This window comes from Catharus ustulatus, chromosome 6, assembly GCF_009819885.2.
Source record: "Catharus ustulatus isolate bCatUst1 chromosome 6, bCatUst1.pri.v2, whole genome shotgun sequence".
Taxonomy (NCBI): domain Eukaryota; kingdom Metazoa; phylum Chordata; class Aves; order Passeriformes; family Turdidae; genus Catharus; species Catharus ustulatus.
This window is the reverse complement of record NC_046226.1, coordinates 48,080,779-48,104,531: the sequence shown is the minus strand read 5'-3', so window position 1 is coordinate 48,104,531 and position 23,753 is coordinate 48,080,779. Positions and strand designations below refer to the sequence as shown.

The following is a 23,753-nucleotide window of genomic DNA, read 5'->3' as shown; positions in this document are numbered from 1 at the left end:
CCCTCCAATATATGCCTACATGAATAGGATTTCTTTCCTAGCAGAGTGTGAGTGTTGACATGCTTATAACAAACAGCTTCCTCTAGAGCAAGCCCCAGGAAGGCTCACTGCTCTGCAGGTGTTTCCTAGTCTGGCTGCCGGCTTGCATCCCCAAAGCTCAGCTTCATGCTCTTGTCCCTGCAAAATCTCTCTCTCACTCTTCTCAACACTGTGTAAATCTTGGCACCACTTATCAGTAAGTTCCTGGGGTTTGGCTCTGGTGGCACAAGAGCTGTGATTTGCCACTAGCCAGCAGAAAATTAGGGACTAGCAAGTGCAAAAGCATTGACGATAGGACAGGGATATCTTGTTGGCAGAGGTGTAAAAACACCGTTTAACACTCACCCACCCCACGGGTTCCATCCAGCCATCCCTTGGTGCTGCCACTTCTACAACTGTGAACAAAATGTTAACACTGCACATTTCTGTAACGGGTTTCTAAAAATCAAGAAGCTGAAGCTATCTGCTTTTCTGCTTCTGAAAATCACAGTGGGATGCCATTGCAGGGTAGCAGGAGCACCTGCTGCTAGACACAACACAAACTCTGGGAGAAGAGCATGTCCAACTGGGTATGGCTCTGTCACCTCCTTGTTGAAGGTGCTGCTCCTTGCAGGGGACCTCCAGCAGCCAGTGAAATGAGAATAAAGCTCACGAGATGGCCAGTGGCTGGACACACTCTTTTCCCAGAGCCTGTGTTATGTACAGCAGCAGGGGCTCCTGCTGCCCTGTAATGACATTCCTCTGTAATTTTCAGGATCAGAAAAGCAGATACCTTCATCATATATATGCTACTTCTGCCCATATCTATGCCTTTACATTAAAAACTGACCCAGGAAGGTGGAGCACCTAAAGTCAGCAGTCCTGGTGGTGATGCTTTAACAGAGATGTTTTGTACCTGTTGATGAGGCTTGAGCAGGTAACCCACACTGATGACACTGTTTCCACCAATTTGTCTATGATATTTTTTCATATGCTAGACTATCAGCAGTTAACTAGCCAGTGCAGAGCAGTGTGCAAGATTTCCTAATCCTTAAAAAAGTAAAACCACAGATATTTCTTCCATAGAAATACTCTGGTTGTTACAGCTTAAACATGTCCTTAAGCATTTTTCCTGCCTCTGCTTGCATTATTCCCTGAAAGAGGAATGCTGTCCCAGCATACTGTCCCATCAGCTGGCTGAGGGTGGAACGAGGCTGATGAGCTGCTCCTTTTCCTCCAAAGGACCAATGCCATCCTCTCCCTCCAGCACACTGCTAGGACAGGTGAGCACCAGCTGCCTGGGGAATATCTCTGCCCAGCACTGAAAGAATTACTGGGTTCCGCCCCATGAGGCAAACCCCCAAGCAACGCAGGCAGCTTCACGCATGGCACAAAAAAGAGGAGGAATGATGGCCTTTTGCAAGGAATTCATCTTTATTGAAGCAACCATGAGTCACATGAGCTGCCAGCTGGCCTGAGGAATAACAATAGCAGTGGCCTGACAGTAGCAGCTGGAGCTCACAAGGGAGATTGTCTCTTTCCAGAGATCAATATATGTGATGATACATATACACATACAAGTGAATACTTCCCCACTAGAAAGTGCATATGCTGGGAAGTGCATATCACACCCAATTCCCTGCCAGACTGAGGTGTGTTGGTGACTCCAGGAGGTGGCTTGAATATTACACTGGGGCAGTTTGAACTTCATCCTACTTCCAGTGAAGTCAACAGTGAAGCTCTGCTGGTTCCAAGGGCGTGGAATGGTAAGTGGCAGCTCTCCACAACACAACTCTTTCCAATGCAAGGTCTCTGCAGCTCAGGTTAAAATGCCAGCCAGGTGCTGCAGACTGTACTGCTGTTCTTGCACATGCAGCAGCCCCTGCCTGAGGGCCAGGACTTGTCCTAAACATCAGCATAGGGCTGTCCATTTTTATCTCAGTAAACAATTGCTACTTACCATTTTTCATGCCTAAAAGCCACTGTGTATGAGAAGTGTGAAAGCTGTTGCTGGTTCAACAGACATTTCACACAGCCATATAATTTACAGCAGGTGCTACATACATCACAATGATGGGTTTCAGCTCAGAAGTGGCTCTGTCTCCTTGACACAAGGGCCGAGCATGCCAGGGAGCTGTTGTTTCAGCTTGACTGACAGCCTTTTACAAGTTCTGTTTATTATTGATAAGGTGATGTAAAAAGGACGTGGAGTTGGACATTGTATTGTTTGACCTGGCTGGAGATCAGTCCTGTTCTCTTATAAACTTCTGTTAGTGTGTATAATATCAAAGTCCTTTTGCCACAGGAGCACCGTGAGTTAGTAAAGCCTGATAAACACAGAGCTGGGCCCGGCAGTTACAGAATCACACAATCACACAATCAGCCAGATTGGAAAAGACCTTGGAGATCACCAAGCCCTACCTGTGACCTAACACCACCTTATCAACTAAACCATGCCACTGCGTGCCATGTCCAGTCTTTTTTTAAACATCTCCAGGGATGATGACTGCACCATCTCCCAGGACAGCCCATTCCAATGCCCAATCACTTTTTCTGTGAAGAAGTTTTCTCTAATGTCTAACCAGAACTTCCTTGGTGCAGCTTAAGACTGTCCTCTCATCCTGTCAGTGGTTGCCTGGGAGAAGAGACCGATGCCACCTGGCTGCACCCTCCTTTCAGGCAGTTGTAGAGAGTGATAAGGTCACCCTGAGACTCCTTTTTTTCCAGGTGAATATCCCCAGTTCCCTCAGCCACTTTTGCAAGGGCTTGTGTTCCAGACCCCTCATCAGCCTTCGGGCCCTTCTCTGAATATATCTGAATATATCTCAACTTCTTTCTTAAATTGAGGGGCCCAGAATTAGACACAGCAGTCAAGGTGTGGCTTAACAAGCTCCTGTGGAATCAGTGTGGCATCAAGATTTAGGAGAGTAAATCCTAAGAATTAAAAACAATGTTGTACTGCATTAGCAAGGAGGAATAACAGAGAAATATGTCCTTCTGTTGGTCAGTTGTTTCAAATCTCAGTCCCTATTTTCTGACTTTTTGTCCTGATCTCTACCAAAAATTCTATAAACCTGGCAACATTTGAAAATGGGAAGGCTAGCTGACAGTCACTGGATGCCCATGTACCCCAGCACGATCAGAAACATTGCAAGTTAATCATTGCAAGTGTCCAGGTTGAGAGAGTTCATTTCCTATCAGTGGTGACAGTTCCTGTTATTTACTGATAGTGCAACATTGATCCTGGGCTGTGATCCAAAGCCATCTTCCTAGAAACATTGCACTTTGGGGGTCACAGGGAACTGCTCAGATGACAGCAAAAGACGTTTGGTTTAATGCTGTGATTTTTGCTGTGCTTTTCTCTCCACTTGGTTGTAAAGAACTCTGTGTCCTTCTTGTGGAGCCATAGCCCTTATGTCTCCCATCAAGGGAATCTGCATCTCTGAGCCCGGTAGTAGTGCAGGAAAGGGAAATGTGTGACATACATCCTACCACCTGATCCCATGCAATACCTTCCCAGGGTATTTTGTAGGTGACTTCAGACATCTTCCTGTGCCAAGAGCTGGCTCTGCCTGGTAGGGATGCCCAGGCATCAAGTTTCTACCTCTCTCAGAGGGTGTATTTGCCTTTCCGGTACAGGTTGCTGCTGAAGTGGATGGAGAAGCAGAGGAATGAAGTTAGGATCATCCCATAAACCTAAAAGGAAGTAAACAAGACAGGCATACAATTATGTGTGTAACTTATTATGATGTTCCATCTGTGCAAATAAGCAGTCATAAATATTGCCTGTTATCACATTTTTCTGAAGAGAGCTGGTTTTCAGTGAAGTGGTGAACACCATTTCTGACATGGGAGTTTAAAAAAAAGCAACACATGGTTAAAGCATGTGATTGGAATTAGCACAGCACAGCTCAAACCTGGCCTTAAAAATAGAAATAAGATGAAACCAGGAAATTCAGATTTCCATTCCTGCCACAGAACATTCCTCTATGCAAATAAACATATCTCTCTCATAATAGTAGCCTTTTGTAAAAATATCATGGGGAGAAAAAGACACAACACCTCTGTCTTGTTTTAAGTAAAAAACCCGACAAAAACAAACAGACAAACCCCTGAGGCAACCCTAAACACTTCTGACTGCAGAAGAGAATGTATTTCCTCTCTATTGTGATACTCTGCCTGGTGTATCACACATCAGGATTAACGCAGGCAGCATAGCCAGGGTAAGGCTGCTGTGGGAAGGATAATGAGGGCTGTAACAATGTGCTCTTCCTCAAGTATGCCCTAATGTGCCAGTGCCTTTGCTTGCAGCCTGATTTGGGGACATGTGTCATTGTTGGCTGAGGGACAGTGACATCAGAGCAGCTTTAACCCTCTTTACGTGCTTCCCTTGCATCCAGCCACCACAATAGTGAACTGTGCTATGAGATTTCCTCTAGCACACACTTCAAAGACAGCTGCCTTATCTGGCTACAGCATCAAGCTGTGAAAAAAGTGTATCTATTATAAAAGTGCTCCTCTTTTTATCTGAATATAGCTGCAGTGAAATTCTCCCTATACTTGAGAAAAATTGGAAAGTGATACCAAATATTCACATATGACTTTACACTTGCAGCTCTGTAGCAATGCCTGATTGTTTTCCTAATTTACTGCTCGCAGTATAAAATACAAATAGTTTGTTCCTCTGGGTTTTACTTAGATGGAGAAGAATCTTCTAATCCATAATTGTGCCAAGGTGGACACAAGGCATAAAACAATCTCCAAATAGACTTTGAGTCAAGAAAGGTCATCCCAACTGGGGAACAGCATGAAGATATCACAGCAGATCAAACCTGCCTTCATGGTGGAGAAAGGGGTCTCCTGGCACATGCTCTTTTCTGGTGCCCATTACCACATGTTCAGAGCCCTTATGTACAGGTAATTACAGTGACACACCTCTGCCAAGCAGTGGGTGGGCAAACAAGAAGGTTGGATTTCATTAGTGGCCTTCTCCAGCTCCACTTTAGGATACTTTTTCCTTACTGGATCCTGCCTTTCAGGGCCAAAATGTGAAAGGACAGACAGTGTTACCGTGAAGCCAATGGCGATGCCCAGGAGTGAGAAGACAAAGTCCATGTGCTTTTTCAGAAAGTCCTGGATCTCTCGCAGGCAGTCCTGGGAAGAGAGAAACAAATACCCCTTGCAGCACAGCAGCAGCTTGGTGGGGTGGCTTCATCTCCACAACAGGACTTCCAGAGCCTCAGAGGGAAAAGGAGGCAAGAAAGAGGTGCAGCATTGCACAGCTGAGAAGTTCTCCCTTTTTCTGTTGCCGCTGCAGCTTGGGAAGGCAGACAACTGTGGTACCTTTTCTGTTACTCCAACATGCCTACGGTTTTATTGGTGCACTGCATTTTGGACTGCAGGGGATGCGTGCTTAAGTGTGCTCATGTAAAAGCTTTTTTCTTTTCACCCACTGAAAAATGGAAAGTAGGAAATGGAAAGATAGAAAAGCAGAGCACACCGTGATGCCAAATGCATTCCCCAAGGTTACTAATGAACAGCTCGATTTTGCGAGGTGCTGCAAGCATTAATATACATTAGCCTTAAGCATGCCAAGGACCCTACAGAAATTCCCGAGGTGATAGCCAAGACAGCCTTTTCAGAAACGCAAGAGCATACCCTTGATGAAAGGATTTGCAGAGCAAGGAAAGAGTGCTCAAAGCAAGGAGTGAATGTAGTGTTGCCACCAAACTCTGTGGTTTCCTGTGTTACAAAACACATCCTCCCACTCACTTCCCCGGCTCCCAAGCGAGGGAAACACAGACCACTATGTGGGATAAGTGAGTCGCCCAGATGATGCCCAGCTTTGTCCTGCTCTCCCTTCCTGCTCCTTTGAGCCGAGCTCGACCCTGCCCTGGGATGGGATGTGACGTTCCTGGAGGCTGTGCTTTGAAACGCTGCCCATGCGGGCTGATGTGCGCCTGTGCTGTTCGCACCTGACATCTTCGCCTGATAACGTGTTTGTACCGCTGCAGCAGCGTGGTTTTGCTTTTCCTAGAAACACCATATATTGCTGCTGGTGCCTTTAGCTGCTCTGGTGGAAGGAAAATTATCGTGCAATAGATTTGCTCAGAGAGTATGAAGTTGTAGCTTCAGTGCACAGCGGTGTAATACTGGTGGCTTCTCCAGCAGCCTCACTGAGTTACTTGAAAGAGCTGGAATGAAGTGTACTTGAGGAAGCTACTGCTGGGCATCATCACCCTGCTTCATGAGCTGCTCATTTTAATACCTATTTAATGCCCCAGGGAAAAATGAATTACAGCAAATTCCATGTTGGCTTTTACTGGAACACATTTTAAGTGTCAGAAATTAGAGTCATGTGGAAAAGTCAAGCAGTTTTTTTGTGCACTGATACACGCCTGTATATCGCTCTCTACAAGCACAGGAGATGAGCAGGAAGCTGGAGGGAAGCAAAAGACTGCAAACACAAGCATTCTAGAGCACTTGAAGGAAACTGCATCTGTGGGTCTGAGACCTGCTGATCCACCAGGCCTCTTCTTCCTAATACACAGGATCATGGAGAGATTTGGGTTAGAGGGGACCTTAAAGAGCCCATCCAGTTCCAACCCCCCTGCCATGGGCAGGGACACCTTTCCCTAGACCAGGTGCTCAGAGCTCCATCCTGCCTGGCCTTGAACACTGTCAGGGATGGGAAATTCATAAATTCCCTGGGCAACCTGTCCCAGCATCTCACCACCCTTACAGTGAAGATTTTTTTTCCTGATATTTAATCTAAAACTACTGCCAGTTTCAAGACATTCCCCCTTGTCCTGTCATTACACTCTCTTGCAAAAAGTCTCTCTCCATCTTTCTTGCAGCTTTCTTCTTTTCCAGAACGATACAATTAGGTCACCATCTCTTTTCCTGACTGAACAAAAGCAATCCTTTCAGCCATTCCTCATAGGAGAGATGCACCATCCCTCTGATCATATTGGTGGCCTCCTCCAGACTTGCTCCAGCAGACCAATGTCCTTCCTGTGCTGGACCTCAGAGCTGAACACACTACTCCCATACTGTGTCCAGTGTTATTGAAACAACAAAACCCCAACAAAACAAATCCCAACCTGTTTCAACCCCAAACCATGAAAAAGCACAATTCTCACTAACACTTTAGCAGCAGTGAGGTTTTCACAGCTAAAAAGTAGAGGCACAACCCCACTATGGCATGGGAGAAACCTTTCCCTTACCTGTCCTTCATCGTTCACTTGGCTGTGTGGGCACGTCTTGTTCTCAACATGGGTTGTGTCCCCAAAAGGAGAGTGCTTCCCACAGCACAGGAACTGGAAGAGAGGGAGAAGTTTGCCAGCTGCCTGCCAGGGTTGGCCCCTTGCTGCCAGCTGCTGCAGAATGAGGTGCTGGCAACGAGCCCCTGGTGCCCCAGGCAGGGCTACCCAACCAGGGTGGCAAGGAGCAAACAACAATGCAGGCTAAATTCAGGAGAGGTGGACAGATCTGGCCTCAAACATGCTCATGCTCCTCCAGGACTGCTGCCTGGACTGGGGCCAAGCCTTCCCTTTGTGGTCATACTAATGCTCACAGTGGCTGTTCTGGAAAGCCCAGGGATGCACAGACTCATGTTTCCAGTGATATGGGCTGAGAGGATCCCCAGCAACACCCACCATGGAGCTGGTTTCCTACAGCTGTGGTGCACTGGAGAGTTTGGAGCTCTGGCAGAAGGAAAAAAAAAAAAATAACAGGAGTAGAAAGACTGCTTCTGGATCAGTTCAAGTGGCAACTAAAATAAGTAACTGGTAAAGCCAAGCATTGTGCCTGGTTCTCCTGGTCAAATGGGACTGGGAGTGCTGCTCCACAACCCTGAGAGCAATGCCTGGGCATGGCTCTGAGGGCCATCATCACCACTGCAAAGAGGAACCTTTGCCCTCTTCTGTGTTTTGAGAAGCACGAATAGAAACAGCCTTGAAAAGTACTTGTTATGATGATTTAAGAAAACACAGAAGGATACAGGGAGTTGTGTGGGAGGTGTCTGGAAACAGCTGAGCAGAGCTGACCTCCCCGTCCAGCCTTGCTGAGTGCCATGAACTCACTCCCCAAACAAGCCCTGCTGTGCAAGGGAATGGCATCTCCTTTACTCAGCAGGGACTCGGGAGTTTCTCACTGTGGGGGACATCCTCACTCATCTCCTGTGGCTTTGGGGGCAAGTGTCCTCCCTGTGCTCTGGGTAACCACCCTTGCCTACCTGCTGAGCTACAGAGAAATTCCTGTGCCAACAGCATCCTGGGTAGTGGTTTTTGGGAGCCTGATAGCAGTCTCCAGCTGTGTAAGAGGCCACATAGCCTCCAGTACTCCTCAGACTCAAACATGAGGGTAAATAGGAATAACCATGTGCAAATACTACTGCTGGACTACATGGAATTCCTGCCCCCTCCTCTCTGCTTGACCAGGTGCATATCCACACTCTTGTACCACAGATAGGGAGCAAGTCACAGCAGCTGCTGAGGCAGAAAATACTATGGCAGCTGCAGGGTGGAAACTTTGTAGATCTTGCACCACAGTGTTGCTCAGAGAGGTGACCCTTTCTTCCTGTTGATAATCTGGTTGGTCAGACCTGAGAAAGGAAGAATAGGAAGGGAGGAACAAGCTCCACAGAAGGCTGGAGGACTCAGCTCTTGAGGGAAAATGGCATTGCAGCATTCACGAGACAGAGCACAGGTGTCAACCCCAGCCTTCCAAAACCCTTAGGAAGATGCCACAGGGTAAGGTTTTCTCCTGCAGGTGAAAGACAACTTACTGCTTTATGAATGGTAGTCAGCTCGTGCCTCCTGAAGCTGGAAGTGTTCCTCCTCACCTCCTCGTACACAAAGTCATACACATCCATCATGCTGTCTTCCACCTGCAATGAAAAACACGTACAAAACACTGATCACAGTTGTCTCTGAGGGGAATTGTGCTCTTCTTGATTTTCACAGGAGCTTTCCCTGGTATAGCAATAGCAGTGCAGCTACTAAAATGACCCCCAGGCAGCAGCAGGAGCTGGTGTGTGACCCACCATGCACTAAGGAGCCGGGGTCTCACCAGCTCATGGCTGGAGCTTTTGGCCAGTTTTGGATTTCGTGTCAGAGAAGAACTTGGGTGCCTGTGACCAGTGTGCCTCTGAGTCCCTCTGCCAGCCAGGGCTGATGCCATCTCCCCATCCTGAAGGTGGTACTGTGAGGACAGGCACACATGACCATGAGATGCTAAAATACAAAGGTGAGAGGACCTCAGAGAGTTAGTGTTATCTATGTGGTAGAGCCATTTCTCTGAACAGAGTAAAAAAAAATAACGGGAGTGATTCAGTGGTGAGTCAGACCCTAAATATTTACCAAATGTGTGAGAACCTAAAGCTTGACAGCTCCCAGCCAACTCCCACTCGGGTGTCGAGCAAACAAAATATGGCAGCTCCCTTCAGTGCCTGGAGTCAAAACCTTATTTCTTCCTTTCATTTTCCCTTGCTTCCTCAGCAGCACTGGTCCGAGTGGGCCTGCAGTAAGTGCTTGTCTTTCAGGAGGAAAATCGATGGGACAGACAGGCAGAGCAGGTGGCCACACAGGGAAGTCTCTGGGAACAGAGCCATCTCTCAGTGAGGCTTTGCACCTCAGTCTGAGGGTTCACGCTTGGAAATTACTCTAAGGAATAAAAAACCCCATCACTCTCTGCTCAGGGGTGAAACCACAATCATTCAGGGTGGTAACATCTATTACTGCAATAGTGCTGTGTCCTGCTCAGTTGTCCAAAACACAAGCCACAAGCAGAGGGTGGTAACTAGGGAGGGAGGGTTGAGAAGATTATTTGTATCCAGATTGGCTCTGTGCTTCCAGGAATAGAGTTTGAAGGCACACATCAAAAGATTTTCCATGGCTATCAATGTGGCATAAGAGTGTCCAGTGACAGACAGAGCTCAGGTATTGTGGGCCAAGAAAAACATACTCCATAGAAAATGTGTGACACTGAGCTGTCCCACACAGGTGAGGAAGGAGGATGCTCCTTTTGTCCCCCTGGTGTATCAGAGTGCATAAAGTGGGGTGGGTGCAACAGTGAGACCAGATTTCTAGATGACTTCTGCACCAACCTTCCCCACAGCAAACCTTATAACCCAATAAAGAGGGAAAGATCCAAGCTTTTCTAACTTCTTGTGGCTATGAAATAGCTTTCCAGAAACAGCAATTAAATAAATGGATTCAATAAAAAGAACATCCATTTCCACTGAAGAATTGGATTAAGAATAATGAAAAAAGAATAATCTTTTGAGCTCCTCTTGTGGAGAAAGGAACAACAGAGCAGCAGGTTTCTTAATGTAAGAGGTTATTACCTTTTGAATATCCTCATCCCAGTCTAAGATGTAGGAATAAAAACTGTTTTGTGCCGTGATAACATAGATATGTGTTTTGGTATTTGGTATTGCTGCATATGCAATATTTGTCTTTTCACATTTACCATGAGAGTCAGGATGCTGAGCTTTCATCCAAAAACCTAAATTTGGATGACTTAAAAAGAAAAAAAAAGGGTTCAAGGAAGTGGTTATGTTCAAGCAAGGGTTTAAGGGATGAAAGCAATCCAAAAGTTTAACTACTTTCTAAAGGTCTCTTGAAATCTGGGCCAGGAAATACTGGGAGAGGTAGCTGTTTGAAGAATGAGAGCAGATAGGAAAGAATTGAAGGAACAAGATGCCCATAACAAAACAGTGGCTGGAAAATATTTTAGCTTTTGGAAACAATAATTGAAGAAATCACAAGCAGTCATAATTTCACAGACAGTCAGCTACAGTGATGGAAATGATGATGGTAATCTCCAGGTACATAATGAGTACTAAAGATTTCAACTGCACCATTTCAGAGCTTGCTTTTGAGCTGACTTCTCAGTTATCTACTGATTTTTTAATTCTCATTTTGTCCAGCAGCCTCCAAGAGCTGAAAACACAAATCATTAAATAGAAAATGTTTAATAGCAATAATTTCCTTTTAGAATGTGTGTCTGGGCAAGCCTAAGAGTACAATTTGCTGATTAGTCATTCTCAGCATTTCTATCTAGCAATTATATCTAGCATTTATATCCAGACATTATCTGAATAGGCTATTCAGATCCTAGTAAGGGAATATCAAACTCTAAATCCATTTTTTAAAGAGTGGATTGCTTGTAGTTTTGCCACATCATCTTTCTGATTTTTGCTAGGATCATTTGATTTTGGAGGAAAAAGCTGCTGTTTCCATACAACATAGTGGTCTGTTTTCAAAGACTACTGCAGACAGCTTTCTCATTTAAATACTTCAGAGGTAGATAGGCAGTAGAAAATCTCAGTATTTATCACTGGCTGTTTCCTTCTGTGCAGAAGACTGTGCCACAGAGCATACAAGAGGTCTGGTTTAGTAAGAGAAGACAAAGGAGGGTAAAACATCTCACTTAGCTGCCTGGGATGGGGTTATGTTTATACTTAGAGCAGCAGCCAAACCAGAGCATCTATCCAGCCCAAAACACAGTGCTCACTCATGCATGCCTGATGATGTAAAAATTAAAACCTGAAAGCATGACACAGTCACCAGGTAGTTTCATGACTTATTGGCAACAGAAGTTCATCCCCATATTTTTCATTGATCCAACTCCTAACAGCGAAGAGTTGGACTGCAGCACTACTCTGTACTCAGTTGCCATCCTCAACAGATTCCCATCACACACTCCCCTCCTGTGCAACTTTGAGTCCATTGCCTCAAGACAATTTTCTTTTTCTGTATCTTACACTGGTTGTTGGGGAAAAAATATTAAAAATAATCAGGGTGCCTTCTCTCATGTTTAAGCAACAGGCTGACTGTTGAGTTTGAGTGTTTACACTGATACTGTTAATAATGTGCTTTAAGATAGAGATGTGCCCCATCACTTAAACAGTACTTAGCACACAATGGGCAGGTACAGCTAGAGAAGAGAAAGCCCATCTGTTTTTTGCAAGGTCTTTCACTCCTCCCTCACATAAGCTTAACAGTCAAGTCCTAGTGATCCACTGCTGGAGGAGTTCTGCTCGACAAAGCTCTCCCTTGGAAGAAGACTGAGTCCACAGTGCCCATCAGTAAGAAACAGCAAAAGCTGAAGATAAAGCACCAGCTGGGCTTTGGTGAAGAAAAATCTCCAGCTTGAGTGATATGGAGGTCGCACCTTACAGTAATTGTTTTCCTGGAAGAAGCTGGGTGAAATGTTTCAGCTCTAAATCAGGTAAATAATTGCTGCCTCCCACTTGTGTCTGCATTCCTTAATGAAATATTCATTTAGGAATTATACTGATGGGTTGCTGGATACAACAAATGGAAAATCACCACTGAAATTGATGCAGATGACTCCAACTGACTCAGTAAGTACCATTTTTCACCTTAAGTAAAAGAAAAAAGGAATTTTGAGATTGTTTATCATCCTCTAAATCCCTTATCGCCCCAAGAAGCAGAATATATGACTGCAGGAAGACCTGTACTCTACGCAATTAGAGTTCTTGCCCTTGACTATTAAAACTAAAGCAGATTTCCCCCTTACCTCCAAGAGAAAAACTGACATTTTTGACTTAGGTTATTTATCAGCATAATTTTTACCTATAACTGGACTTGGAACAGAAAGATGAGACAAGGTCTGCCTGCAGTTCCTGATGCCTTTGCAAGTCAAAGGTGCCAATGAATCCCAATGCTACTGCCAGTGAATGTCTGTGTCTAGGCAACCTGGAAGTGTTGCTTAGGTGAGAACTAATGTAGACTTGTGCCAAGAACAATGGTCTGAGTCTTAGTGAACCACCTTTGAAACTGCTGTTGGGTAAAAATCTCTTGGCAAAGCTCAAGGAGAATACAGTGAAAGGAGATGTCAAGGTTGCCTCGAAGACAAACCCACCTTCCTCCTTTCCAATAAACAGGAATAATCTTGACATGGCAGAGGAGGAAGACAAGCATGGGAAACAGGAGGAGTATCCTCCTCTCCTGTGGGTCTTTGTGCCTTTGAGGAAACAAACTGAGCAGATGCAGTGCAGGCTCAGGAAAAACTGCAACCTCAGCACATCATGTTCTTTTAGCATCACCACAGAGGATTCACTCAGCAGCCTCACTCAGAAATGTCCCTCTAGAGGTGACTACTGCAGACCCCCACACTCAGTTATGAACTGCAAACCAGTCAGTTGAGAAGTGAAACTTGAATAAAGAAGTGAACTCAGTCAAAACTATTCCATGTTCTGGGAAGAAAAACACTTCTGCATTTTGCTGACTGTGTCTTCCTTTTCCTCCCCAGTCTGCAGAAATGCATGCGTTCACAGTGCGTCAGAAACGGGTGGGAGCAGAAGCAACAGCTTGGGTTTGTGCAAAGCAATGATGCAACTGCAGTGCAGCAGAGGAGGGAAGGCCAGTCTGGGGGCATTTGCCAGGTTACAGAGCAACTCCCACCACATGGTGAGATGAGCTTCCCCCATCCATGCTCGACCAAGCCCCATCTAACACAGTCATTGCAGCTTGCTGAACGTTTTTGTCTCCTTCACTGCATGTCAGCTCCTCTTCCTCTAGCCAGTCATCCCCAGATGCAGAAATCCAGCCAGGGCTGCAAATCAGAGCAGCCTTTGAGGTCTCCTGTGGAAAATGGCACAAGATAAGAAGGTGCTGTTCCTCCACATGACTGGCTGTGGTCACTGGACACCACTGATGCCACAAGATCCAGATGAGGCTTTTAGCCAAATGGTTTTCACTTTCTTTTTCCCCCCACAGATCTGTATATACATACAGAATTTGTATCTATCTATACATACATACATTAAAAAACCCCCAAGCCAATCTATATGGAATTCCCTCTACTTTCTGCTATATACACAGAAGGAGACAGACCAAAAACTGCTGCAGAACTTTCTAAAAAAATTCAGAAAAAGTAAAAACTCTCTTCAGCCTCAGCACTTCCATCCTGTTCATGCACAAAACACATAAAACATGAGCAAGTGCTGAGCTGTTACACTGCTCACCTCCTCATTTCCTATCTCCACACCCCCAAAAGAACAGCAGATTCTAGCTGTGTGGGTGCCATACATCTCTCTTGGCCCATGGGCAGGGGGACTTTAAAGGCTCATGCTCAGCCAACCCAGAGGCCACCTCTGTGCTACTCAAATGCAGCATTGCTCTGTGTCTGTGACAGAGCACCAGATGCTTTATAGGGAAGTGCAGAAAACCCAGGCAGGTAGTTAATCAATATCAACAAGGATTTTTTCCCCTCTAAATCCTCCAGATCTGTGGCTGCACACCTGTGAATGTCACCAATATGTCAAGGTCCTCTTGGATTTTTTTGGATTAGCTTTTTATGTTTGTTCTTTGTTTGTTGGTTTTGTTTTAAAAATCGTCAAAATTTCAGTCCATTTTATAACAGAACTGCAAAGCCAACAGGCTGCCAAGGGCCCACACTGACCCTTTGTGCTCCTGTCTTTCAAAACACACAACCTAGCAATTTGTGAACACCCTCTCCCCAAAATTTTGGTCAAATTATCTCAGTCATCCCTATGCTTTCACCTGTAGCACTTGAAAACAGTGTCAGACAAGACTGCTTCCCAAGAGAAAGCACTGAAGGCAGCCTTAGCTTATAAAACAGTGGTATCAGCAATAGAGCCAGTCCCAGGGCAGCCCTGTCATCTCAGAGTGGGTGGTGGCTGTCCTGGTGTGGCGAGCATCCTACAGGTGCATGAAGGTTGGATGTGCTGCAGCAACCATCTGAGTGGCCTCAGGTGACACAGCTGACACTGCTGTAGATGGGAGCTCCAGCTCTGCCACAGAAAAAAGCAGAAATGGGGCCATGTGGGTTCAACGCCAGGGCAGCCATAAATTATAGAACCCTTGAGTGCAAATGCCTGTGTGGAGGCTCAGACAAAGGACAGCAGTGTCTCGCTGGGGGGAGTGGGCTGTTGCTGAGTGGTGAGAACATAAACACTGGGAAAGAGGCACAGTATTTAAAAACGTTAAGGAAGAGGGAGGGGTTTCCCCCCATTTTTTTTTCCCATGAAGTTCAGAGACTGGGAAAAGCTTAGTGCTTTTAAAGCAATTGTGCCTCCTAGATTAACAGCAAGAGCGAGGAGCATGTCAGATAGTTCACAGCATTTTCACAGCAACATCACTGATTCTTGTAAATGCTCTTAGAACACCCTAGTGAAGGGCTATAATCCTGATCTAAAACCTAAAAAGAGCCTGACCATGTGCTTCCAGACCTGGTTTCAGAAAACACCTGAACACACCTTCAGCTTTTGTTTAAGTCCCATTAAATTCTCTAGGATTTAAGCCTGCATTTAAATCCCTGCAAGACTTCGCCCCAACACACACCAGAGGCAGCAATGGCAGACACAAACCTACCTTAGGAAATCCACAGAGAAAGGACCTCTAGAGTCCCACTTACAAAATTAACTGGGAAGTGATGGGCTGTTCCTTACATACCTGCAGAAACAAGGTGCATGTGCTGGTTTTATGCATGGTAAGAGATATTTCCCTCCTGGAGACCCAGGCAATGCTGTCTCTGGCTTTGCAAAGGTGCTGCTTGGGAGGGAGACCCACAGACAGAAGACCAGCGCTGATTACATATGCAGAGAAGGGAGGAGGGAAGGTGCATTGCTCAAGAACAAGACCCAGATGTGGCAATGTTTGTTATTTAACAGCTGAAACTCACTCCAGCTGTGTACCCCAAGCTTTCTAACAAGTCAGAAAATCACCATCTCAAAAGGTACCACCTTGCTTGCTAACAAAGCATGGATGACTCCGTTTCCACCTCCCAGCATGAGGAGGGGAGAGCAGACAAGTTCCTCTGAAGGAAGCAGAGCAAGGCTACAGGAGAATCAGGATGTAGACAAATGCCTTGTATTCATTCCCTCCCATAAAAAGCTAAATCCTTGCATTTATTCTTGAAGTACAAGCAGTGCAGCACAGAGGGCCTAATGCCTTTCCACTCATGTGGTGCCAAAAGCCATGGCTGAAACTCATTTTGAAACCACCCAGCAATCTGAGAAACCACTAAATAATTAAGAGATCACTGTATCATTGCAGCTAGTGCAAATCCAAGCAACTTCTTCATTCAGAGGACATGGCGAATCAGGCCTTTACAGAAATCTGGACAGCTATTTGCACCAGTTTCAAATTCCTGAGTTGGGGAATTGTAATTTAATCAGTTTTTTGCTTTTACCTGTGAATGAATCTCTGTAATTAAAATGCTCATTCTGTTGCAAAAGTCCTTTTATGTTGCAGCAATTTTAGTGTCACTGACCCACCCTACCATCCTGGCTCATTGGGGCCAGGGCCACAGGGTTGCTGGAAGAACCAGCTCAACTGCTGCAGAGAAAGGGAACAGCAGAAGGTGATGTGGAATAGAAATCCTCTGGCCTCTTTCACTGCAGGGCCCACAACATAACCCAAACCTCAGGTTCGGCAAGGTGAAGTGCCAGGTCCTGCCCTTCGGTCAAGTGAGGTCAGCAACCTCATGCAGCACTACAGCCTTAATTAAGAGTGCCTGGAAAGGGGCTCAGTGGAAAAGGACCTGGGGGTGCTGGGTAAGAGCTGACAATGAGCCAGCAGTGCCCAGGTGACCAAGAAGGCCAAGGGCTTCCTGGCCTGGATCAGCAATAGTGTGGCCAGCAAGGCTAGGGCAGGGATTGTCCCTCTGCACTGGGTACTGCTGGGGCCACGCCTTGATTCCTGTGCCCAGTTCTGGGCCCCTCACTGCAAGAAAGACATTGAAGTACTGGAGCATGTCCAGAGAAGGGCAATAGAGCTGGGGAAAGAATCTGGAGAGGAAATCCACTCAGACGGAGCTGGGGGTAGTTTACCCTGGAGAAAAGGAGACTCAGGGCAGACCTTATTGCTCTCTGTAACTACCTGAAAGGAGCTTGTAGCATGGTGGAGGTTCATCTCATCACTTTAGGCAACAAGTGATAGCATAAGAGCCTCAAGCTGTTCCAGGTTCATGTTGGACATCAGGAAGAATTTCTTCACTGAAGGGGTGGTCAGGCATTGGAATGGGCTGCCCATGGAGGTGGTGGAGTCACTGTCCCTGGAAGCGTTCAGGAAATAACTGGACATGGCACTAAGTGCTCTGATCTAGTTGACAGTCAAAGGTTTGACTTAATGATCTTAGAAGTGTTTTGTAACCTTAATGATTCTGTTTTGTGTTGGTTAGTAAGGGTACCAAATCTTCTCTATGGCAGCTGCAAGTACAGCTTTGCTCCAGCCTCTGCAGACAGATTTGTAAAGCAGCAGTTAATGGGTGAGGAGAGAAAGGAAGATGGAGAGCAGAAGCCCTCCCCAGCAGCTGTGCTAGATGTGGCATGTCTCTCCTGCATCCCTCTCTGCATTCCACATCCCTGCTCTTTTTGGCCATGCTGTGAATGACAGAGGGACCTCACTTAAACAGGCAGCAGTTTGTGGGAAAGGAGCTGCCATAAAAATAACTTTGGAAAACAAGACAGCTCTTCAGCTTCAGGAACCAAGACATCCTAATGTGGCTGACAACCATCCGAAAATCTCGTGATTTCTGTGGTTACCACAGCAGTTCCAGCAAAGACCTTGTGTAGAGGTCATCCCATCCCCTCCCCATGCCATGCACGTCAGTGTCTCGTTTGCTTTGATTGCGCCACTGTCCTTCCTCAGACAGGTTTGCAACACTCCCCGACCAAGACCACATCTCCCACCAAGAGGAGGAGCAACTAGGATGCAATCTTTTAGGATAAAGCGTGATAAATCTCAAGTTCATGACTGCTGCAGGTCTGGCCTACATCACTTTGGGAAAACAGACTATAGTGACATCGAGTCCATCTGGAATGCGGATAACTTGAAATTAAAACATTCGACATCTGTCTGAAAGAATTCATCCAGAAGCTACAGAAGGTCATGAAAGCAGAAAAGAATGGGAAATGAGAAGATTCATTTTGTTTACAGTGCCCAGGTCTGAGAATATAAAATATTTACAAATATCTCTTCCTTTCTCCCTGCCCAGCTTCTCTGCAGGAGTACTGTAAAAAAGCCCTGAAAGAGCCACACAGGCAAAAATCTCATTTTCATCATGTTCAAACAGCATTTCCACCTATTGTCTCTTAGTAATAACCATCAAAACAATTTTTCAACTAAATATTGGGGTTTACAGTTTCAGATGATTTGCTGTAAGAGGGGTCTGCTAAATGAAGAAAATGTAGATTTCTTTTTTCAAATATAATTTTTTTCCCCAACAGGAGTAAACCACTGAAGCATCCTCCGTGGATTAGTGCAGGGCAGACCTCCCATCCTTAGCTTGCAAAGGGAGGGAAGGACTCTGTTTTCAGTGCTGCCTGTGTTCGGCACCTTGCCAGCAGGGAGGGAGAGGACAGGAACTACTGACACCAGCTCCCAGCTGGCATTTCCAAAATGAACAGCCTAATTTTCTGTCTGGCATTCCACTGGAAAGTTAATGTATTTTTCATAGGAAAAATTCAAATTTTTGTTCTAGCCATGAATGTGGCGGCAGTACCCCTCAGTGCTCCTAGTGATTTAGGCACATGTAATGGCCATATTCATCCCTATTTAGTTTCACATCCTCAGTTCCATTCCTTTCTTGATAGCTGTGTACATCCCATCATGCTTACAACACACCCACCCACTTGGCTGGGCTTGATTTCCCGCCTCCCAGACTACCACAATTAACTATTTTTGAGAGTGCTGACATGCAGTAGGCAGCAGAGGAAACCTGCTTGAGTTTGGTTCTTTATTTTGAGAAAGACAAGCAAACAACCAGCTCTATAATGAGACTTAAGAAGTGTTCTTCCTGCTTCATTCAATTCTCTGTATCACTGTGTTCCTGTCCTGGAGGGGCAGACACATCTGCATTTCTTTCTGTCACCTGTATTTTTCTCCCACATCTGCATTTCTCTCTCTAGTGAGACAGGTTACTTTTCAGTTGAAACTAAATTTCCATATGCTCTGTAAGTGACACTTCTAATTATATCTTCCTCATTTATATTCCCTGCTTTTCCTTGGATTTTAGGAAGCAGAGAAACACAACATGGTCTCTAGTGGTATTTTTTTTCTGTTGTCAGAAACACTGCTGGTTTTCTTTGCCCAGAAAGTCAGCCTTTTACCGAACCCCCTAATTTTGCCTAGCGGAAGCTGTTTTGCTTACAGAAACCCAACCAATTACCAAAGCTAACCATAACCATGGGTGCATTTGTGGGCAGGGCACTCAAAACCCCATGAAAATAATTTGAAGTAAAACCAGATGTAGTGATTATACAAAGAGATATACAAAGCAATACTCCTTTAAATATTTTCAGCAAAATGTTTTTTGTATGGCACATCCCTGTATTACACAACCCAACATACAACCTTTTTCTTGCAGTCTTTTTATGCCCTACACCATATATGTGGATTAACAGTAAAACTAAATAGTCTGTTTAGAAAACACAATTTCACAATGCCAACCAGATAGTTTCTGGTGCCATTTCTCCTTTACTGACATGGCCTTTGCTTCAATCTACAATTTAACATCTGCAGAAGAAGGAGGAAAGTGTGCTCCCTTCTGTGTCATTGGTGAAAACCAAATTATTTCCATATTAAAGTGTTAGTGGGAATGTAATAAATGTTGATAGTTTTGCCTGAAACAATAGGAAGAAAAAGAAAATAAAGAGGTTGTGGAAAGACATATTTTTCATGGATGTCTCAGCTCTGATTGAATCCACTTCAGCCAGTTTAGTGTACAGATAAAAGATGCTGTTGTGCCATCTGCACTCATCCTAACATTTCCACAGCAGCTGGACAAATTCACAGAGGAGAAGCCCAGGGAGAACACTAAAGGCAAAGGCACCAGCAGGTGCCACCAGCAGAGACCTGGGCTACAAGCTGCTGGCATCTAAAAAAGCATTGCTTTGTGCTCCCTGGGTTTTTATGCTGCTACCTTGGCTAACAGCAGGTCAGACAAAAGTCTCCTGGGCCAACAGCTCCTACCTTGGCCAACAACTTTAGCCTGGTCCGGTATAGCCACCTGCACATTTCAAAGGATTTTCAACTACTGTGGGCACTGGCCAGCTCTGGGAAAACTTTCTAGAGAAAAAGGACCTCATCCCTCACCTTAACCTTGACTTCCACTTTCAGAAGGACTGGGCTTTAATTTATGCACAGGACAGGGTGTGCCTGCAAAAGCAATTGCCACAGTCCTAGTATGGACTGAGTCTCTTGATAGAGTTGTGCTCTTCCATCACAGAAGGAAACCTCAAGGCCAGCCTTCTGACACCCTTTGATCACCTCCAATACATGTAACCCTTAAAAGATGAGCTGGCAGCATCAATCCCTAATTCACTGGGATGATGTTTTCACGTTACATCCTCATTGGTGCCCAGAACATTGCAGGAGATGGCACATGCCCAGGGCTGGGGAGGAGCAAAATAGAGGCAAAGATTGAGCCACTCCATGAAACACCTATCAAAATTCTAAGCACTTCTCTGAATTATTTAGGTTCTTGCCAAAAATACCAGTGTTCTGCTTTCAAAAGAAAGATAACATGAATTTTTTTAGACTCCCAAGCCTCTTAAATTTTATATTTTTTGAGTGCAGAGATGCAAAAAGGGGAATAAAGACCAACTTAGCCAGCACCTTGCATCTCCCACACCACCCATCTACCACAGCACCAGCAGGCTCTGGGTTAACAATTCAAACCCCAACTTTCTCCCAAATTCAGCCTCCTACAATCTTCTCTTTCTGGTCCAGCATGATAGTAACCCAAAACACACCATTTTTCACCCTTGTGTTTTTCACATACCACTGCTGCATGTTAATAAACACATCTCCTGGGTGCTTCTCCTGGCCACTGCCAGGAGAACAACCTGCCACTGCCTTCTAATAGAGGCTCCCAACTGATGTTAGCAGGAATTAGAATCAGCTGGAAATTACTTTTGAAAAGTCAAGCATCCCATTTAAAATAAAACAAAACAAAACAAACAAAACAAACATCCCCTAAAAAAAAAAATCCCAAAGCTCAGGAGACTTGCATATTGCTTTGCCTTCAGCACAAAGCATTTGCCCTGCATGAGGTTTTCCATGGACTTCTCCCTTCAGATGATCCCACTGAAGAGGCAGCTGGTGAAGGTGACCCTGTTCTTCCAAAGGACGGATGAAACAGAGCATGGATCTGATAGACCTCAATGTGCATGGCTTAATTAACACCAGATGTCCCTTTTATGGCAGAAATGGTTGCTATAAAAAAATCTCTGACGAGATGCTGGTGGTATTTCCTAGCAGCCAACACTTACCTCCGTGCTGTGTGTGTATCTCCAGCAGGCAGCTGTGACCAATCCACAAAAAGCCAGAGCAAAACAGAAAAATCCCTGATGATAAAAAGGAAAAATACCAACAGTTACAGCCCGGGGAGAAAAATACCCATTTGCAAACACAATCAGAACATATTTAATATGCTTGTTTGAGCAAGTTTCATTAAAGTTTAAACATCACCTTCTTTTAATATCCCTCATAATGTCAGTTACTTAAAAGAAATTAGATGGACAATAATGTGGTTCTCCATCAGGAGCCCTCTTATTACACTGTGGCCAATTGAAGAGTTTGACCAAAAACCCAGGCAGCTTCCTGCAGAGCAGTTAATCTATTCTGCTCAAATTCCTCTTGGACAAAGAAAAGGAGATATAAAACATTATATTTACAGTATACTTCCCTTCTGCTGCAGGACTGTGCCCCAGAATAGCATTTCCTTACTCGTGGGATACAATCCCCTGCATTTAAAACTTGGCTATTGGCTTCAAAGAGGGGAAAACCCACATGAATGGCCCATAAAGAAACAAATAACTGGGACAGAGATAGAAATCAACCTGGAAGAGGAGCTGGACTTATTCTGTGAGCAGCTGCACAGCCAAGCTGCCTTCCTTAGATCAGCACTATCCTAGTTAGACAACAGGATGACAGAAATATAATCAAGGCCAGAAACTGACCCTGACATGTCTAAACAATAACAGCAATGATGCAGGACATGGCTTGACTTTGGTCTTCTTCCCTAGGCTTGCAGAACTGGAAGTTACATGCTTTGTGTTTTTATTTGAACAAATCTGGATAAAAAAACCCACACACCCTGATATAAAAAGCACTCGCCTGCTGTGACAGCTGGACCAAATGATCTTGTTCACATTAAAAAAAAAAAAAAGGAAGGGAAAAGTGTCTGTAAAGTGTTTGAAGGCTAAATGGGCTCATCCAATATGAATGCACAGCTTAGTCTTGGAGATGAATAAAAAGATGATGAACAAGTATCGGTTGAAAATTAATGCCCTTACAAGTTTTTCCAAGAAACTGTGCCTCTTTCAACACAACATTATGTGAGAAATCTACCCAGCTGACTGCACTTAAATTTGATTTCTAATTTTTTTTCTATGACTATTTTAATTGTATCATATAGTTGAAAAAACTTGGAAAAGTTCAAATATTTCATGAAATTTTACTGAACTCAAGCTTAAGAGAAGAAGAAGAACATTGATTCTACCAGTTCTGCTTCACAAAAGAAATTGCTTAAAAGATATAGTTTAAAAAATAAAAATTAATAAAAAAGCTCCAGTCTCATGCATAAGCAGCAAGAAAAGAAAGTGTACTACTTCAAATCCTGGAAATGAAAGTGAATGTGCCAGTAAAATCCTTTGCTGGCTGTTGTCCATCTGCTCTGTTTCTCCCCAGCTGCCTGGGGACTTTGCACTTGGAACAAGACTGCCACTGGCATTCACCACTTTTTTTGAGGCTGCCTTGTTTCAGGCTCTGCATTAGACACTGGGGAAAACCCTGGTACAGCTCTTACGAAAAATCTTAAATTATGTATGTCCAGTCTTTCCTTTCATTTATTTTTTTGGCAGCTGCCTGGCCATATAGCTGATGAGATCACTCGTTGCCTTGCTAGGAGCTAAAATGAGATTACCCAAGACCCTCAAGAAGATGAGAGGAAAAGTCTGATCAAACACTGACATGACAAGGTGGTTACAAGTCATGAAGATGTGGAAGAGCTCGCAGGGCAAGATATCTCAGACCAAAACCCAGCTGGAGTGGGGGGTTCAACCCTGCAGGTACAGCACAAACTGGAGGGAGGAGGTGAGGTTACACAGGCATGTCAGATTGCTCCTCAGTAGAACCAGACTCCACATTTTGCACTGCCTCCAACAATTTCCCCACCAAACAAACAGCATTTTCACCAACATCAAGTCCAAAGACAAGAAAATTTTTAAAAAAAGAAAATTAGGTGGGAAAACCAGCACTGATAGCAATGTGACCACTCTTCTGCATATCATTCCTTTAAAGTTATAATTCAGGTGACCCACCATGAACCTGGAGACCGTGAACAACAGGATGCCAGTCACAACCCAGATTTCTTCCCCTGTGCTCTCCCTTCCTTCCCCACCAGCTCCAGCACTTAAAACATCTCTCTGGGGCCAGAACCCCCAGCAGATAAAAATCCTCCTTCTCCTCTTCCCTTCATCAGCTTCACCCCACATCTCAGTCCTGCAGTATCAGCTCTCCCTTTATTTCTGCCTGGTTTCTCTGGGAATACCGAGACACAGCCCCTTGGGAAGCTCTCCCTCCATCCAGCTGATGCACAGCAATTACATGGCTCTGAGAACATCCTATAAATGAATTATAGCCTGCTTTTTCCCTTCCCAGCCAAAAGGCTTTTGGAAGAGCAACTTTCTAATTACATTAGAAGACATTTGGAGGGGAAAAAAAAGGCAACAT

At 44.8% G+C, this 23,753-nt stretch overlaps 1 protein-coding gene across 1 annotated transcript in view; it reads right to left on the bottom strand.

Moving 5' to 3' along the window:
• Nucleotides 1-3,618: 3,618 nt before the first annotated feature.
• The window catches only part of TSPAN32 (tetraspanin 32), a gene marked incomplete at its 5' end in the record, with an annotated part of 36,130 nt that continues 15,995 nt past the window's right edge, over nucleotides 3,619-23,753 (bottom strand). The window contains 5 exon segments of the mRNA XM_033063029.2: nucleotides 3,619-3,714; nucleotides 5,089-5,172; nucleotides 7,245-7,337; nucleotides 8,807-8,908; nucleotides 21,290-21,364. Coding sequence (XP_032918920.2) covers nucleotides 3,619-3,714; nucleotides 5,089-5,172; nucleotides 7,245-7,337; nucleotides 8,807-8,908; nucleotides 21,290-21,364 — 450 coding nt within the window.